General features: G+C 36.9%; 1 protein-coding gene across 5 annotated transcripts in view; it reads right to left on the bottom strand.

The window, feature by feature from the left end:
* Positions 1-19412: 19412 nt before the first annotated feature.
* The window catches only part of Myo1b (myosin IB), a 187147-nt gene continuing 186350 nt past the window's right edge, over positions 19413-20209 (bottom strand). For all 5 annotated transcript variants that reach the window (XM_069995684.1, XM_069995686.1, XM_069995687.1 and 2 more), the window contains one exon: positions 19413-19603. In XM_069995684.1, the coding sequence (XP_069851785.1) occupies positions 19480-19603 (124 nt within the window). In that variant the 3' untranslated portion in view covers positions 19413-19479. The remainder of the gene's footprint in view (positions 19604-20209) is intronic.

The following is a 20209-nucleotide window of genomic DNA, read 5'->3' as shown; positions in this document are numbered from 1 at the left end:
AAAGACAGCAATTAAGAAAGATCCCCCAAATCAGATACCAAGGCAACTGGAAAAGAGAAATACCCATTCATTGAGATGGGAAAACTGTGGGTGGAGAACATTTGTGGAGGTGGAAATCAGGAATTTGGTCTGGGACATAAGAAGGTTGAAATACCCATTAGTCATCAAAGTAGAGCTGTTCTATCAGCTAGTGTAATATATATCAGGAATTTAGAGGAAGAGTCTGGGCCACAGGTATAGGTTTGTTATTTATCAGCTTATTTAACACCAGGATGATGCAGGAAATTAACATAGGAAACTGATTACTGGGACATTTCTGATGAAGACTTTCCTGCTTTACATCTATGAATGCATAGAAATCCACAGTGTGGATTTGGCTACTTGCATACTCACAGAGCAATGCAATATGTCTTCTGTCTATCTTGTTCCCTCTGATTTTATGAAAGAAGCATTTACTGAGTTTCTTCAGTATGCCAGATACTATCTTCATGTACTAGGGTATGGAGAACAACATAACATGTCTAAAAGATTCTACCTATGTGATATGAATTAATAAGAAGCATAAATAAACCATCTAGAATCATCTATCTTGTCATGCTGCCTGAGTCATAGAATTTTATTGCCCTGATACATTACAAAGATATTTTAGGTAATATTAAGCAATGTTTTTGCAAGAGAAAAACATATAACTCTTTTTTTCTCACCACTTCTGGGAGGCCACAGGACAAAGCTTGTCTTAGTTTTGTTTACTTGTTTCTTTAAAAATAAACCTACTGCTCATGAAAGGTTATAATAAATCAGAGGGAAAATAACTGAAAGTCTCCAACAAGTGAGTTTCCTATGTCAAATCAACCCATGACCTCTGTGAGCATTGCCTTTCCAAACTAAACAGCTATGAAAAATTGGTTCAATGGTTTTGGCTGTTTTTGTCTTTCTTTCTCTTCATCTTTTAATTTTAATTATTTTGAATTTTAATAATTTATATAAATAAAATACTAACACAGAAAAACTCAAAGAACAAATGTGTAGCTTACTGAATTATTTTAAGGTCAGCACCTCTAAGGTCATAGATCAAAGCCAAAGATCTATCAGTCAATCCCAGGGTTCCTCAGTGCTCCCTGAAATTGGATCCTGTATCTCTGTCCAATCAGAAGCTGACTCCAGAGACAATTAGATTCCAGTTCTACCTACTTCAAATGTATAGGTGGTGTTTTGAAGATGATAGAGATACATATATCACTGTCCCCTTTTGTAACTTTAGAAATCGATGATATTTGATGCAAAGAGAGAATTTGCAAAGTGATGGTATTCTAGTTACAGCATTTCTTTCATTTACAGCTTGGAGGACTTTTGTACAGAAATATCTTACCTGTGGTTACAGTGTGGTACATTTTGCACAGGAATGATTAAGTGCTTTGTTATTCAGCTCTGTTTACCATTGTCCATCTTTGACTAGGAGGATACCCTTCAAGTTCACGGCTGAGATCTTTGAACATAACTCTCATAGCCTTTGATAGTTTCTTTGACATCCGGCATGATAATATGCTCCAAGGTCCTCTTGTTTGGTACCTACCTTACACTTGGCACCTGGCATTTCTACTACTACCAGAGACTGGGTCCCTGGTAGTGAAGAATGGTATGACAAGATCAAAACCTTGATGCTAGCGATGCTCATTGCTACTGGGTAAATTGTTGCTTCTAAGTCTTTTCAGTGGATATATCTGGAAATGAAACAGGATAAAATATTTCATGAGTTTGTCTTACCATTGCCTATTCAATTTGGAGATCACACACCTTTTCCTTAACTTCTCTACTATTTTAATATCGCCTCTTTTTATAGAAAATCTATTTTGTACTATATATATTATATACAAATAACTAATATATTAATATATTATATAATGTATTAATATGTTTTATATAATATATTAATATGTTATATACACACTTTATTTGGAGGTACCAGGGTTTCAACTTAGGGCCTCATATACATTGGTTGAGTTTACTTGCTCTGTTGGCATTCCACCACTTGAGCCACACTTACAGTCCAGCTTTTTGCTGGTTATTTTGGGATTGCAGTCTTATGAATTTTTCTGCCTGGACTGGCCTCAAGCCACCATCTTCTGGATGTTAGCCTCCTGAGTGTCCAGGATTATAAACATGAACCACCAACACCCAGCTTCTCTTTTATTTTCAAAATATTCTATATTTTATTTTATTTGTGTACTTTGAAATAATTTCAGACCATCTCCAAAATAAATTATAAGGAAGTTGAAAATTACAGTATACTGTTCATCTGATTCCTTGTGTGAACATCTTATATCTCTATAGTAAAATGATCAAAGTGAGGAAATTAACCACTGTTTAACTTTATTTCTAATCCACAGACTTCATTTATTTTTTCCCATCATTACACTAGTTTTTCATTTTCTTCTAGGAAGGATCCAGTCCAATATTACACACTGCATTTAATTGTCGAACAATTTGGCCTCCTTTAATTTGACAAGATTTTCTATCTTTCCTTATTGTCCCTGTGTTTGAAGACTGTTGAGCAGTTATTTTGTCCATTGTCCCCAACTTGGGTTTATCTGATGTTTCCTCTTCATGAGACTGGAGTCAGTTTCTCAACATTAGTACCATTTATGTTTTAGACAGATAATTTTTTTAATGTAGGAGATAATTTTTTAATGTCCCCTGTGTGTATTCATTGATGATTAGTAGCCTTATTCTTTTCTCACTCAATGCCAATAACATTCTTCTGGCCTTCAGGATCAAACATGAGTGCAGATATTGTGAAATGTTTCCTTGCAGTAGGGGGAAAACAATCCCAGAAGAGAACCACTAATTCAGGCTATGTGTTGGGGTAAGACTGTTACAGAAGCTAGGTGTACTGTTCTGATTAGCAGAGAGCAGAAAGTATGTTCTGTCATCTTACTGGCACTGCCCATCCCTTGGCTAAGGCAGTTCTGCCAGATTTTCCCCCTGTAATGTACTATGCTCCCTTTAAAATGATAGGTCAAAAAAAAAATAAAATGATAGGTCATGACCAATGCAAATATTCTCCCACTCATCATAGATGTTTACTAAATTTGACACCCATTATTGACTTTTTCCTGAAGCAATTATTATTGTAGATTGCCACTGTTTATTTCTACATTTATTTTTTTCTACTTTATGTATTTTCCCTTTTCCTCCACTAAGTGATTTATTTATATAAACATGGACTAATTAATATATCTTTCTTTTTCTGAGTTGCCTGCACTTGAGCTTTCCTTAGGACTAGCACTTGAGCCACAGATCCACTTCCAGCTTTTTGGTGATTAATTGGAAATATGAGTTTCATGGTCTTTCCCACCTGGGCTTTGAACCATGATCCTCAAATCTCAACCTCCTGAGTAGCTAAGATTGAGGTGTGAGCCACTGGCACTCAGTGACTTGGATTTTTTTTAAGCTTTGCTAATTTTATTGAAATGTCAAATGCACACTGCATGAAAGATAAGGATAATGATCAATTCTCTCATCAGCTCATTGCCCTCACGGGTAGACACATCTGGAGATGTTCTGGAGGTTACCTTTCACATTTATGTAATTTTTAAAGTCGAAATTCTACGTTGTTTTGTATTCTACATATTCTGCGTTCACTTTGTTTCACTTAACAGGATGGCAGCTAGTTCCATTCATTTCCTAAAAATCGCAATTTAATTCTTCTTTATGGCTAATACTCCATTATATATGTGTACCATAATTTTTTTCTATTCATTGATTGAGAACATAAAATTATTTTAATTTTTTACATTGATTTTTATGTTGAAATAAAAATTTTGGTTAGATGGGAATAAAATGACTAAATATAGTTGATTTTACCTGCTTTTAAAATTCTTTTCTAATGCAGCTATTAGAATTAAAATTACACATGTGAAGAGCATTTGTATTTTTGTTGGACTGGGCTTCGTACCTACATAGAAAGAAAAGACAGTGAAAAATTCACTGTCATATGAAAATCAATGCATTAATGTTACATGCATGTTTTGTTTGTATTTAATGTTTTAATTCAGAAATGAAAACTAACCTATCTTTATAAGGCTAGCTGGAGCTCTGCTAGGCATTCAGGATAACAAAACTTAGAAGTGAAACATCCTCTGTGTCGTGAAAAGGTTCAAAATACTAAGAAAGTGTCCAAAAAGTGGAGCTGTTTTTCCCAGCTCATTGAATTGTGGGAACTCAGCTTTTCCAGGGGATAAGCTTGCTATTCTTAACATTTTTATTATACAAATTGTCACAGACTGTCTCATGAGAGTATCAACAACCAGTTTCAAACAGAATCTAACCACAAACACTTCTCCACATGTGACTTGGAACATCTGGCCTGTGATGTCCTCCTTCCTGTCCCCCTTACCCGTAGACTTCCATGTTCTTATATGGGACACTGGCTCCTGGACTCCAGCCTTGGGCAAGACTGTCCAAGGTTACCTGCTCACTACTCCCATCCAATGACAAGCCTGTGGGATGCTGGCCTTCTCTGCACTGAACTCCTGATTTGTGTGGGATTTCCACTGATGGGTTAAGGGACAGCTTTGGTCTAGCGAAGAATCTTCCAGCTGAGCAGAAACTTCAAGGTTCATTTCTCAAGAGGCAAAGGGCCTGTACCTTAAGCAATGAGAAGGAGGTGGGTGGGAGTGGGGGGCTCATGCCAAAAGATACCATGAGAGACACAGAGGCTCCCTGCCTCTCTCAGAAGGAGTTGTCCTAGTCTAAGTTAGAATTGGAACATTCAAAGCTCAGTGATATTGTTGGCTACCTCCAAATTCTCCATGGCGAATTCTTTCCTAAAAGGAAGAAATGTTTAACAAAGCCAAAACCATTACTAGATTTTGTCAAGGATAAGTTTTAACGCTGATTTTTCTTTAATGAGAGGTATATATAGAACAGTCCTGTATGAGCTGGGCATTTGACCCATGCCTGTAATCCTAGCACTTCCAAAGAAAAAGCAGTTCAAGTTCAAGCCCACCCTGAAATATGAAGTGAGATGCTCAAAATACATAGTGAGACTGTCTCAGAAACCTAAAAAAATAGGCTGAAGATGTGACTCAAGCAGTAGAGTGACTGCCTAGTAAGCAGAAAGCCCTGTGTTCAAAGCCCAGTAACCCCAAACCTGCCCAGAAAACAAATGTCTAAGTCATAGAGTATTCAGAGTAGCACTTATTTTCATGGTAGTAAAGGCTTGTTTGCTACTTTGGCCCACTGGCATTTGGTAATAGAGTATTACACTCTTGCTATGCTGTGATTTACATATGAAAATTGTATTGACACTTCATGGTTCTCATAAGTGAACATAAGACTCAGAAGAAAATGTTTGCTTAGGTGGGAGACATACTTTGTCTTTATCAAAGTATTTGAAAAAATTTGATGTAGAATTGATATGAATAAAAATTACTTTAAACCTTAATATATCTAAATGAATAAATGCTATTACCTTGAATATTTACAGGTTTTTTGCCATGTAAAATCATATACATAAAAATTGTATTAAATGAATAATAGAAGCAGTGGAAGTTTTAAGTGCAAGTTGGAGTCACTGTCACCATCTTCTTAACTACAATGACAATGCCTCAGGTAGCACACGTACTTATTTTGTACACTAGGGACAATGTTGATTTCCATACTTTGGGGCACTGTATTATACATATTTGTAGGTCATATTTTCATAATATTCCTTCTTGTTACTATATGGCAGATAGATGAATGAAGGTAATAGTACAAAGTGAAAAAATATTCTACAAAAGCAATAGATTTGTTTTCTATTGTGGTGGTTTTTGTTTTTGTTTTTGTTTTGTCAAGACAGTGTTTCACATTTTTGGAACTCATTATGTATGTAGCCAAGGCTGGCCTTGAATTGCAATCATCCTACTTCAGTCTCTCAAGAGCTATACCTTTCCAGGCAAGATAGAATATTTTTACTGGCAGGAAGTTCTCATGTCTTTTTGTAGTGCCTACTGAAACTAATTGAAAGATTTGTTTTATTTTATTTTCCACCAGGACTGGACTGTAGCTCAAGTGACAGAACAACTGCCTAGGAAATTCAAGGGCCTGAATTCAAACCCCAAACACAGCAAAGAAGGAAAAAGAAAAGAAAAGATTTTCCTACTTTTCTAGTTAAGTAAATAATCTTAACAGAGCAACAGCTGCTTTTCTCTTTGGAGAGGCTGAGTGACGGGCCATCCCCAATCCTGAATAAAGACAGCACTAATAAATTGCAGAGCCATGATTGTTCTTCTCAATAACAATGTTGTTGGGTAAATGACCTCATGAAATATCTCTGGTTGAAAACTTAGTTTTTCTAACACTGTGCAATGCTTCTTTCAATTTTCCATTGGGATTTACCTGTGCTACAATCTTGTCTAATCACACAGATTGTATTTCAAGAGCTTCTATGCTCATCCCCAAAGCCTATTGGCATCACACTGTGGTTAACATTCTTCATTGATACCAGTTGGGGATACAATTGTAATGTTAGTTATTGAGAGGAAAATTAATGAACTACACGAGAATCACTTTCACTTGAAAGCTGACAGCTGATAAATTTTAAGTACAAAAAGGAGGAGATAGAATTTTAGGTGTATTTGCAAGAATTTTAGATGATTATCATCTTGTTGTTGTTTTTATGATGTCTATTTTTAGTTAAAATATTTTCTGTGTAGCTGGGAATAATTTGATCCATTTATCAGTCAGAATGTTAGCCTCAGGAGACTGAGGACTTGTTAATTTTATTTGACATTATGTCCCCTAGCACCTAGAAGAGTAATGGAATATATATGTATATATATATATATATATATATATATATAATGTATATATAGTAGGTACTCAATAAATATTACAATCTTTCATTCAATAATTCAGCAAGTTTTTTTTTGGGGGGGGGGGGTTGGTCGTGCGGCCTGAACTGGGGCTGGGCACTGTCCCTCAGCTCTTCTGCGCAAGGCTAGCGCTCTTACCACTTGAGCCACAGTGCCACTTCTGGCTTTTTTTTTGCTTATGTGGTGCTAAGGAATCGAACCCAGGGCCTCATGCATGCACGGCAAGCACTCTACCGCTGAGCCACCTTTCCAGCCGGTCAGCAAGTATTTCTTGAGTGCTTGCCATGTGTCTGTCAGTATAGAGAAGTTCGGAGTAGAAACAAAAAAGAAAAAGAAATGGAGATAAACCAAAGTCTCCACTTTTGTGGAGTTATCCTCTTGCAGAGGAGAGAGATTCATAAAAGAATTTCACTAATGAATATAAATATTTAAAGTTAGCTAAGTGCTCCAAAAAATGAATTTACTCTGACATGATTAGCACCATTTTTTGGCTCAAAAAAAAAAACCAACCCATAATGAATACAAATTTAAAATAATGACCTTTCAGAGGCATAAACCAAGATGAGAGCATAGACAGAGGCAAAGTGCTCATCTTGGTCAGACACTACCACAGGCAGAATGGTGACGGGACTGTTCCCCAGGCCGGCAGCATTGCGATCTTCAGGGGTCCTCGGGTGTGGAATGGTGAGGATAAGGAGGCAGGAAGCAATTTTGTGCAGGCCATTTCATGACACTGGAAGTTGTTAGATTAAGGCTTTCCAAAGAATTAATTTGATCTTTTAGACAGTAACTTTTGGTGTTTTTTTTTTATTGCTTTTGCTTATGCATCTTTTTTGTTTTTCATTTGTTTTGACAATGAAATTGCTTTCCTAAAGTCACTTTTATAATTGACTTCCAAAAAAATTTAAAGGATAAATGTAAGGATGTACTTCAAAGAGTAGTTATTAATTAGAGCACATTAAGGCATCCAAATTGAACAACTTTTTTTGGTTTTAGAACATTTCCTTCCACTTGTCATTTCCAGCCCTGACTCCCACCGCCAGCGCTGCTTTCTGTTATTCTGTTCAGATAGCATGACACATCCCGTTCCCTGTCCCTTACCTCCTTCCCTGTCAGCCTGTCAGAATGGCTTAGAGTCATGAAGGCTGGCCATATTTTCCTTTTGGAGAGCAATGGAGATTTTTTTTCTGATCATTACTTGATTATGATGATTATGTGAATCATGGAAAAGAATTAGCAGGATCGCCTCCAAGGTCCTGGCACCTTGGCCTTTGTTTGGCTGGGTATGATGGATACAACCCAATCTGACATGGAAGTCTATTTTCTGCTTTTGCTTTCTAAAAATTGTAACCCAAGTGCTTTGATATTTGTGGGACAGGACATACTGTTTTTTAAAAAAGGCAGAAAGCTTAAATAATATGTTGCAAAATAGTTACAAAAGTACCTCTAGAATTTTCTGATAAGACAACATCACAGATGAGGAGATCTGACAGCAAGCTGAGGTCAAAGTTCACGGGTATAAGCAAAGTGTTTAATATACATTTGTGCCTATTTACACAATTACACACGTACCCCATCTTTAGAGCTGAAGATTCTGGACATTTTTATTGTGGAAAACAAAACAACTGGATCATATTAAAGGAGTAAAATATGGGGGAAAGGAGAATGACAGAAAGGGGAAGACTGATTAGAATACAGTGTAAATATGTGGGAAAATGTCAAAATGAAATCCCTTCTCCCTATATAATTAATGTATGCTAATAAATTTAAATAAATAAGAGATAATTGAATTAAAAAATAAAATAGTTGGTTGTTTTAAAATGTCCATCTAGAATTCTTATGAATAGTACTAAGTCAAAATCCCCCTCCCCCCCACCCCCCGCCACCATTGAACAGTGTGCTCCCAGATAATATACAAGGAGACAATAATAAATTATTCTCTTACAAATCTTAAGTGAAGCATAAATGTAATTATTTTTCTTTCTGGTCCCAAGCACCAGCTGTGGAAGTTCAAGAGCCATTTGAAGCTCAGACAAGAACTTGCTGGTTCATCTTGTCTCAGCTATCTGTCATTCACACCAAGTGGGAAGGACATGCTTAAGATGCCAGGACCTTGTCTTCCCACTCGATTCTAGTGCTTGAAAAATATTTTTTAAAGTGGTCCCATTTTTGTGTGTATAGAAAACATACCTATTATTTTAATTTATTTTGCAACTGAATGACCTTATTAGAAGTCCTAGACATAGGAAGGTAAAAGAACAAGTAACAGCCTACTAAAACATACATATACCACTCATTACTGCTGGTTCACACCTGTAATCTTAACTACTCAGGAGGCTGAGATATGAGGATGGAGGTTTGAAGTAAGCCCAGACAGACAAACTGAACGACTCCTATCACCACTTAACCAACAAAAAGCCAGAAATAGAATTGTGGTTCAAGTAGCAGAGCATCAGCCTCAAGCAAAAAAATTAAGCTGAAATGCAAGGCCCTGAATTCAAGCTCACTACTGGTACATGCACACAAAATAACCTCTCCCCCAACACACATATACATGCTATATAGATTATACTCATCATCAAGATCTATCCCTAGTTGGGTAATACAAATATACTTTTTAAAATAACATGTTAAGAAGAGTGCAGCATTTTCTAATTTTATTTCTCATTATTTTACCCTCCTTCTTCCAATAGCCTTTTGCTGTTGTTGTTGTTTTGTTTTGTTTTTAATCTTGCTCTTACTCAAAGTAGCTGCAGATTTCTCAGTAACTGTAGAAACACAGAAAAACCCAGAGCACTATATTCAGCCAGGAGGCTGAATTTAGAGAGAAGGTGCATATCTTGACTGTAGCTAGCTAGGAAGAGGGTTTATACCATACAGGCAAAGACATGGAAACTATAAAACTCACATTTTCTGGAAGGAGGGTCTGATGTTTGTCATATTGATAATATCAGATCTTTCAGAGCAGTTTTAGCACAGATTCCAGGTGGAAGTTAACATTGTGAGTTTTGGGGACAATGGTTCAGTTTTTCATCAATAACACTTTTTTTTTTAACCCTGTGTCATTTTAATTTTCAACAATTCAGTTATTGCTCCTAAGAAAGTGTACAAGAACTCCCTCACATGTTCCATTGCTTCAGGGTTAAACACCAATTCCCGAAATGTGTCCTTTGCTTCCCATTTATCCTGATATGACTGAGCAGAGGGGTGGGGAGACCAAGAAGAATTTAAAAAGGTTGAGACAAGTGAGAGGAATAATGGAGCAGCGTGCTCATTTCTTTGTTGCTATGTATGTCCCTCTCCCACAGTATAACCCCTGCTTTCACTGTATTTGATGTCCGTATAATTTGTGGAGGGGGAGGGGAAAAACAAATGGTTTAAATAGGGATACAGTGGATCCATTGCAACAATGAGATGTACAAGTCATTATGTTGAAAACGAACTTTACAACTTTCCTGTGGGGGGGAGGATGGGGGGGCGGGGGGAGGATGGGAAGGGATGGGAAGGGGAAACAAAGGAGGAGGCTACAATGCTTGATAAGAAATGTACTCATTATCTTGCCCATGTGATTGTAACCCCTCTGTGCAGTTTTCACAATAAAAATAAAATAAAATAAAAAATAAAAAAATTGAAAATAAAAGGCTTGAAGAAGATATACTAGAAAAGGTAAGGGGAAACAAAGGAGGAGGCAATAATGCTTGATAAGAAATGCACTCATTACTTTGCCCAAGTAATTGGTTTTTTTTTGGGGGGGTTGGTTGTGGGGCCTGAACTTTGGGCCTGGGCGCTGTCCCTCAGCTCTTCAGCTCAAGGCTAGCACTCTACCACTTGAGCCACAGCACCACTTCTGCCTTTTTTCTTTTTGCTTATGTGGTACTGAGGAATCGAACCCAGGGCCTCATGCATGCAAGGCAAGCACTCTACCACTGAGCCACCTTCCCAGCCCTTGCCCATGTAATTTTAACCCCTCTGTATGGTATTTTTACAATAAAAAAAAGAAAAAAAAAAAGAAAAAAATTGCTCTTAAGGAACCTATAGAAGCTCTGGTGTACATGTATTTTATAAATCAGGATTGGGTCCTAACATTCTCCACACTCCATATGTAAAGAATATCCTTTTGGGGATAAGAGTTGACAAATACTTTCCTTCACTAGGCTAACCCTTAGTGTACATATTCTAAATCAACATGACGAACCTGAGACACTCTCCATGTACCTTCACTCTGTGTAGTTTCTGCCAAGCCATCAACAGGCATTTCTGGCTGACACATTTGGCAAGATTGGTTGAGGGAAAGTCTACAGGAAAGTGGATCATTCAGGGATTTCATTTCTTCCCAAGAACATTAGCTCCTTGAAGAGAACAAATGGTGATAGTTATTGAAACTTAAGTACTCAATAACATCAAAATAGGATTTGATGGACAAACGGAGACAACTATGTCTATGCTTAAGAGAAATCAGTTCCTATGACTAGAATATACCATGTCTCCATGGGAATTCTAGCGAAGTGTGCTCCCCAAAGATGATGTATGTGTTTGCTTTGGGAGGTGAGTGGCAACTCTGTCTAATGGTGGCTTCGTAGCAATCTAGGAGTGCAGCAGACCTTTATTATATGTTCTTAAGAAATGGTATCTTTTTAATATTCCCTCAATATTTCTGTTTTTTGCTGTGCTAGGGTGAAAACCAGTACCTCTGGTATGTGAGGTAAGCACTCTACCACTGCAGTACAATTGTCCCAACCCAGATATGGTGTCTTCAAGACAGGGATATGAATGTATGTCTGAATCCATGTATCCGTCTACACTTTTGAAATAAAGTCTTTCAGACTTTACTGTGTCTGCTGTGGCTTGGGGACAGTTCAGGACAGCACACATGGCATCCTCATCTGCGGGATTTTCTCCTAGTGGAAAGAACAAATTGGTGGGTGGATTTCCTTCCCCTTTACTAATGTCTCAGCAGTAGCTCCCAAGTGTTTTTTTCATTCAATGTTACAGATCCCATTTCATTTTCAGATCCAAGTCCAATTTGTGTTAAGAAGTAAAGACAGCTGTTTTAAAAAGCCTGAGACAACTGGAAAGATTAGATTCCAACTCTTGCCATTTCCTGGGTCTCTGTATTAATAATGCCAAGTCCATAATAATGCCAAGTCCATAATAATTGGTCCATAATAATGCCAAGTCCTGAGAACATTTGCCACATCAGTTTTTACAGCTATGTTTTTTTGTTTTGTTTTTAGCAAAAACCTTTAAATCCTAGCAACATCTTCCTTTTTAGTTTTGTGTCATAAAATACTCAAGACAGTGTAAGTGTTAGGTCTGCCAGGGGGGAGAGAGGCAGAGAGAGGGAGAAAGAGGGAAGGAGTCAGAGACAGAAAGAGAGAGAGCTACAAGACAAGCAAAGTTACTTTTTTAGAGGAGATGGCTGGGAGGCAGAGGTGAAGGGCTTAAAAGAGGCAGAGAAGAACAGGCAAAGAAAACTTGAACATATGGAAACTCTCTCCCCAGCAGACCTAACAGAAAGAAATTCTCTAAACTTCAGGGTACATTATGTATGGGATCACTGAGTTTATAATGGTTTCTATTCTGAAAGCTGTTGTTCTCCAAGTTGGAAGAATTTGTTTTCAGGTCATTTTAGGATTTGTATGAGAATGAGCCTTAACCATTCCTCTACTTCAGGGGGCTGAGGGTTTAGCTCAGCGGAAGGGCGCCCACCTGGCGAGTGCAAGGCCCTGGGTTCGGTCCTCAGCTTGGAAAAAAAAAAAAAATCTATAAAGACCAAAAAACCATTCCTCTACTTCAATATAACACCCTATCATTTTACAGGCTTGGATTTATATCAGTATGTTTAGATTGTTACAAACCTAGTTCTTATCTGACTTAACTAGTCAGGCAATTAATTCTTATTGGTACACATAAGTAAATTAATGTCTTCTTTTGTCTAAAACTTATCCCCTAGGGGATATCTATTTATCTATCTAATCTATTTCATGCTACAAAAAGGCCATTTCACTTACCTTTGTGGTACTGATCTCCTTCCTGTCAATTAAAATCCCAGCTCCAGGAAAGATAAACATGTGTTGTTTTTTGTAAAAAGAGAAAATCAGAATGTAACTAGCTCACAACTGCACATGAGAAGAGATTGGATAATCACTGGGATATTTTAGAAAGATAACCTTCTTTTCAGTTAAAAAATTGTATTAGGCCTAGCACTGGTGGCTCACGCCTGCAATTCCAGCTACTCAGGAGGCTGAGATCTGAGGATCACGGTTCAAAGCCAGCCCAGGCAGAAAAGTCCGTGAGACTCTTATCTCTAATAAACTACCAGAAAACCGGAAGTGGCACTGTGGCTCAAGTGGCAGAGCGCTATCCTTGAGCTGAAGAGCTGAGGGACAGCACCCAGGCCCAGAGTTCAAGCCCCACAACTGACTAAAAAATAAGAAATAAAAAAATAAAAATTGAAGAGAAAAAAAAGAAGAGAAGCCTAAGATGTGGAATCCTCTTCTGCTGCCCTCTGGTCTCACCTACATTCCATTACCCCTGCACAGGAAAATTAAAAGAATTAGAAAAAACTACATGGATGGTCCTTATTACCCACTACAAAAGGAACCAAATCTAAGAGAAGGAACAGAGAGTTGTATTTCAAAACAAATATCCAGATGTACTTACATAAGGCAGAAATTTTAGTAAAACTATGGAAAGTTTTAAATGAGGATGCTTAGTAATGATAGAAATCATTGAGTCAATGGAAAAATGAAATAATACACATAACTGTAAGTTGGTCATTTACTTCTTAGAAATATCTAATGTTTTCCTCCTATTCCATGTTAAGAATTCCAACATTACAATCTGTGACTGAAGGATAGATTTGTGTTTGTATTTTTAGAACTCTATGATGAAACTGGAGGCATGGCTTAAGTGGTAGAGCACCAACCTTGAGCACAAAAGCCAAGTGAGAACATGAGATCCTGAGTTCAAGTCTTGGTGTTAGAACATGTCCTATGTGTGTGCATGCACAGGTGCATGTGTGCACACACACACACATCAACTCTATGAAGTACACTTTCCCCATACTTGAAATTATATTCACTTAGTTGGATTTATTAATTTTAAATGGTAAACTTTGTAATATTAATGTTTTTCTCCCCTCCCAAGAGCATAAGATGATTCACTGTGAACTGAGTCTCATTTTAAAAGACCATGTCAACATATTATTAAACAATGACACCGAACACATTTTAGTATTGACATAAACCAAAATAACAGTAGGAACATCTGGATAATGGTAGACTTTTTAACAATAGGCTCACCTTAAGTCTTCTGGATAGCTATACAGAAGGGCAGAAACTATTGAAAAATCAACTGCAGCTGAAGGGAATATGGAGACAAAGACAATAAAGCTTTTAGAAGAAAACAATAGACAATTGTCTTCATAACCTCAGGTAAGCAAATATCATAAACAGGAAGCAAAGTATGAATCAGAAAAAGAAAAAAACAATAATGAATCCATGATACATTACAGTGAGATTTTTCGTTGTTGTTGGTTGTGGGGCTTGAATTCTGGGCCTATGCACTGTCCCTGAGCTCTTCAGCTCAAGGGAAATGCTCTACCACTTGAGACACAGTGCGATTTCCTACAGTATGATTTCTATTCATCAAAAGGTACTGGTAATAATACCAACCACTGACAAGAGTTATGTGCCATATGTAAGACATATACAGGACTAAAATCAGAAAGGAAAAGCAGACAACAAAATGTTGGCAAACTACTACAACAGGGACTTCACAAAAGATGATATCCAAATGGCCATTATTGAAAAGGTGACCATGTTCAATATTTATCAGGACAATACAAACAACAAAAAAAAAGCTACGATCATCAGAATCAAAATGAAGGACTGGCAATGGCCGGTGTGAACTACCACCTAGTACAAGGCTAGAGGGAGTACAAACTGGTACTTTCCTTCAAAAGTCATTCTGATAGGGCCTACTAAACCCGAGCAGATATTTAGCCATCTACAATCCCATAGGTCCACACCTATGTCTATATCATAGAAATGTGCACACATATTCACAAACAAGGGATTTCTGGGTGCTATATCTGGGATTCTTGTTTTGGGTACTAGCTATGTGGATATGTAGTTTCATGTGCACATTTCAAATAGTGTATGTCATAAAAAGGTGTACTTTAAAGATATATGCCACATTTAGTAATTGGTAAAAATTCATACCACATACACCAAAGAGAAACACTCAAGTTGTGTTGAATGTAACCAAAATGACACAACAGCAAGTTCTTTTTCCCTCAGTATGGCCAGGACATTGGGTAAATATGGAATTCAATTCGTTTCCACTCTCTCTTCAAAACAGGGAGAAGCTGAGACTATTTACCTTGGTTATGAAGTTAGATTTTTTGTTGAATTTGTGGAACTGGGCTGAGGGGATCTGGCCATCATGCCAGAATGGGGGGGGGGGGGAGGGGGGAAGGAGGATGTTCATGAGGAAGAGATTGTGGCTTATGCTGTACTGTGATTAACTCCAGATTTTGAGAGTGATCTTCAAACCAAAGAAAATGAGGCAGACATTCCAAGATTTAGAAGAAACTGACTAAAAACAATTAATTTTTCCCATGTGGATACTGAAATAGAAGCTGATGTGAGCAGAAAGCAAGTGGATTTAGCTAATGAAAACCTGAGAACAACAGAGCATGATAGAATTATTAAATTGAAATGCAAATTAGGAGCTTCTCTGTTAATACATATCCCAACAGAAAACCTTTGAGGCTGATGAAATCTTAACAGCTGTGTTCACACAAGGCAGACAGAAGAGCAAAACGATTACTCTCTTGTATCTTCCCTTCCACCTTCTAGCATCTGACAGTTTCATGAATTTGTGTGCTGCACTATTTATGGAAAAATGCCAAACTTAAAAAACAAAAGCTCCTAGGACACATTCAGATCAGAACATACAGTAAGGAATTTACTAAATCCTTCCTAAGCACTTCCCATTTTAGAGTATACGGTATTCTGAGATTCTACCAAAACTATGAAGAATCTCACCGATCATATGAAAGGTAGCAGATAACAAAAAAAGCTTCACTTTCATATTCTGCTTTGAAGAATTTTAAGTTGTGCTCTAATTACCATGACAATACTCAATTGCATAAACTTGAGGGTCCCTAACACACTGAAAAGGTGAGAGAAAAAGGTTCATTTTCTTAGATTTCAGCCAAACCCTCAATACTTGAGATTGTGCTTAGGATATTCAGAACTCCTGGTTTGGTTTTGTTACCATTACAGACATACCTCATCAGACCATGGAGAATGAGTACAAGTATTCAAACTTGAGCTGAAGGCCTTACCAATGGGTTTAGAGACTAAGTTATTACTCTAACAGTGTAAAATACAAAACTGTAACGAATCCATGACAATATTTCTATGTTCCTTTCTTGCACTGTGGCTGATGAAAATCAAAAGATGAACTATGTCAATCACATTGCAATCCTTTAGCAACTACAGCTCTTGTGGAACCCATTACAGGTTTTTCCAAGAAAACATTTGTGAGTCAGGGTAGGGGTTGCGCTACCTCAGCCCGAGTGACTCGTAGAAATCACCCTAGGGCTAGGCAACCTTCTAAGTAATACTTGGGGGAAAAGCTGGTGACAGAACTCATTTGCATAAGCTGTGCCTTTGTTTAGTGGGAAAGCCTGTTTATATACCAAGATGAAATATGTCTAAGTTAAATCCATGTCTAGTGGTGTGGCCAGGTTGGATACACACCACCCACACTTCCACTTTCATTGCAAGAAAGGGACAGGCACATACAACCAGTATGCAAGCTTATGCTTGCATAAGCTCTACTCAAGACATTGGGCACGGGCGGGAAGCCCTTTCAGATGTCGCCTATAATTCCTTGTGCAGAACAGCTCTGAACCAGTGGTTCTCATATGAAACAGAATTAAGGATTTATTAAGGTGAAATTGTTATGTGTGACCAGAAAATAACTCTAGTATTTTTCATCAGTGTTCTCAAAGCTTAACATGTGTGAATCTTCTGAAGAGCTTTTTAAAAATGCTCATTTTCAAACTCTATTTTGGAGATTCTAATTCACTTAGTAAAAGATAAAGTCCACCCAGGAGTCAACATAGGAGTATTGTTCCTTGGATTTTTTCCCCCCTACACTCAGCAACATTTGTATTATAGGGGCTCTCAATTCCAATGTGGTTAAATATGTACTGCTCTCCCCATGGGGAAAGTGAAGACTTCCTCATAGCCAACAGTTTGTTTCTCTAAGGGGCAGTCAACTTTAAGTTCAGGATTAAACCAAGAAGGTTTAATATTTCAAGTTAAAAAAATTCTGAATCTTTGTTTCTACCAATTGTAATTTCCTTAATTGCTTGCTTGCTCCATGGAAAAGAAAGGCCACATCACTACATGGATTCTAAGTACTAAAACTCTAAGAAAGCATATTATATCTTGGTACATAAGCAATTTTTCTGCTTGATGTTCAGAAAAACTTTCCAACCAAATCAAAATTATTGTCATACTTCCTTTCAGTGATTAAACAGTGATTAGAATAAATTACATGCAAAAATATTTTTATAATTTGAGGATTTAGATGAAGTCTTTTTTTTTCTATTGGGAACAACAACAAAAAACTTTGAAAACTATGTGACTGCTAATCGCTATTGCTGCTAACCATCATAATGAACATTCTCCAAATATTTGGAAAATAGAAAATTAAAAAAAAATTAAGTAGACCCATAGAATCTTGGTCCTTGCAATCCTGACTTCCTTTACAAAGTTCTATTGAGGAAGCAGTCCAATGGTGACCAGCAGGGAACCAGTGAAGATTAACAGAAAGACTCTGACTATTCTGTTAGACGACAAAGACAAGGTAAAGAACAATGTATGCTAGTATACATATGAAACAATGCCAAAGTAACTGAAAATAAGAATTAACTTTTTGGAAGGAGAGGCAGGAACTAGCAGATGGGGGACCAATGGAATGGAGAATTTTTATTGCACTTTTTGTACGTTCAGCATTGTAAATGTATCTGTCTTTAAAAAAACATTAAAACAAAAATGTCCCTCAGTCCCAAATTACCACTCAACAATATCAGGAAATATACCATTTGGGGCCCATAGTGAAGGAAGATGAAAAGAATTATATCCTTTGCCTACACCAAAAAAACCCCACATACATACACCTGAGAAGTTATGTGAGCAATGTCTTCTAAGTATACAAAGCAACAGAAAATACCCAGAAAATATTTCCACAACTGTTTCTGGTTTATAAAAGATTTGTGAAATTCAATCAATACAGAGCCCATATAATGTTTTGGTTGTAAAACCTTTTTGTGAGATAATACACTGACACATACGAAAATAGCTTGGAATACAAAAATACAGTTGTGATCCAGCAAATGGCACCAAATTAGAACAATTTTATTATTTAACATAATAGCAATGTATATACATTATCCTCCCAAATAAGAAATGGTTTGATTCCAAAGTTTAAAATGTAGTTTCCAAATGAATCCTCATTTTAAAATTTTAAAGAAAACAGAAAAATCCCTGCAAATTAAAATGAACTGATTGTTGATCCTTGACTAATATGCACTCGATATCAATCACCTCTCTCATACAAAAATGTATATTATAAATAAAACTTTCACAAAAGAGCTGGGATGTTTATTGCACATCATACAGAACATCTGCCACTCTGAAAGACTCTTAGCCTTTCTTTCTTGTGTTAGTGGTTTAAAATAGTTACTTGAACTTGAATAAAACCACTGCAGATATTAGCATACCTGTAATCCTATATGATGTTTACCGGAAACAGGAACACACCATGTTACTGAGTGCTTCTGTCACTTTAACTAAAATAAGAATCACTTCTGTATTCTACTCTTGAAGTAATCACAAGGAGATCTGTTCAGATGTCATTCTTCTTTTCTCAGAAAGAAAAAAATATGGAGGGATTTTACCCAGTCATCTACTTCTACTCCTCATCAGACCAGTCCTTCTAGGAGCATATATTGTTTATGATCATGCTACAGAGTTCCTGCTAATGCTGTCCATCATTAGCAGTTATTGGTTGCCCTCCACCTTTCAATCTTTCTCAGCTGTCATTAAAGCAGCACAAACCAGCCAGAATGCAATAGTCTTACAAATAAAAAGGCTCCTAGTAATTTCATACCATTTAGCATAGTGCCCAGCAGAGAGTAGGCATTCAATAAATATTTGATAAATGAATGCACTGTCTCTTAAGACCCTTCCTATACTTATATGTATTAATAATCTATGATTAATATGTTGATTTAGGGTAGACAAGTCTTAACATGGTAACTAAAGAGGAAACACAAATGTCAGGGAAACAGACACTGTTAGTTTCAACAATCCTGCCCCAGGACAGAAAGTGAATTTAAGAGTTAAACTATCGCAATAATAAAAATTGATTAGTCAATTACTTTTATTTTGCCAAGGGACCCTAGTCTTTGGCAATTCCCAAACATATAACGAACCTCCCCGCCCCCCCGCCCACCCCCCCCCCCCCCGCTCCCAAATTGAAACCAATTGCACTATTACAAAGAAACAAGTCCATGAAAGCAAAGACAAGTAGCCAGTTAAGGGACCGCAACTTCAAGAAGACGGTTGTTTTTTCGTTTGCATGTAGGAACACTCCCATTTTTCTGGTTTCCCTGAATGAACTTCACACACACTTTGTCTTGTCTGAACTGTACCAGGAACCTAGGAGAAAAGAATCAAACAAATGAAAGAACATATAAAAACAGATGATAAGCACAATAATACTAGTGGATGTTTTTTGTGTGTCCTAATGGATATTCACCATGACAATAGTTTCTTTCCTATCACACCTCTTGCCCAAATTGTACCCTGGTATTTTATTCCCAGTAGCTATCATTTAGCCCAAAGTAAGCTGAAGGAAGTTCATTCATTAACTAATCATATTTCAGTAAGTGAAGAGGTAGGAATAATTATTTCCATGTTTTCAACAGAAACATTAACATATTGCATCTCTATTTTCTCAACCTCTGCATGATAGAAATATAACTTGGAAAAGGAGTCCTTAAAGTACCAACAAATTAAGAAAGTGAAGATTTTCAGAAAAGGATATTAACAATTTTTTTAACTTCTTTTTGTCTTATTTGTACACTAGGCTAATAATATATGGCTCTTACTGCTTCAAAATTAGTGAATAAGAAAATCATGAGTTTAATCTATCACTTACTTTTATTCAGAACACTATTATCATTTTTTAAAATTTAAAACCACTCATGTTCACCTAAAACCATCTCTTAATAGTGGTATTTATGATACATTAAGAAAACCACA

Source organism: Dipodomys merriami, unplaced genomic scaffold (assembly GCF_024711535.1).
Source record: "Dipodomys merriami isolate MVZ:Mamm:240054 unplaced genomic scaffold, mDipMer1.0.p SCAF_49, whole genome shotgun sequence".
Taxonomy (NCBI): domain Eukaryota; kingdom Metazoa; phylum Chordata; class Mammalia; order Rodentia; family Heteromyidae; genus Dipodomys; species Dipodomys merriami.
This window is presented reverse-complemented; position numbering and strand designations above follow the sequence as displayed.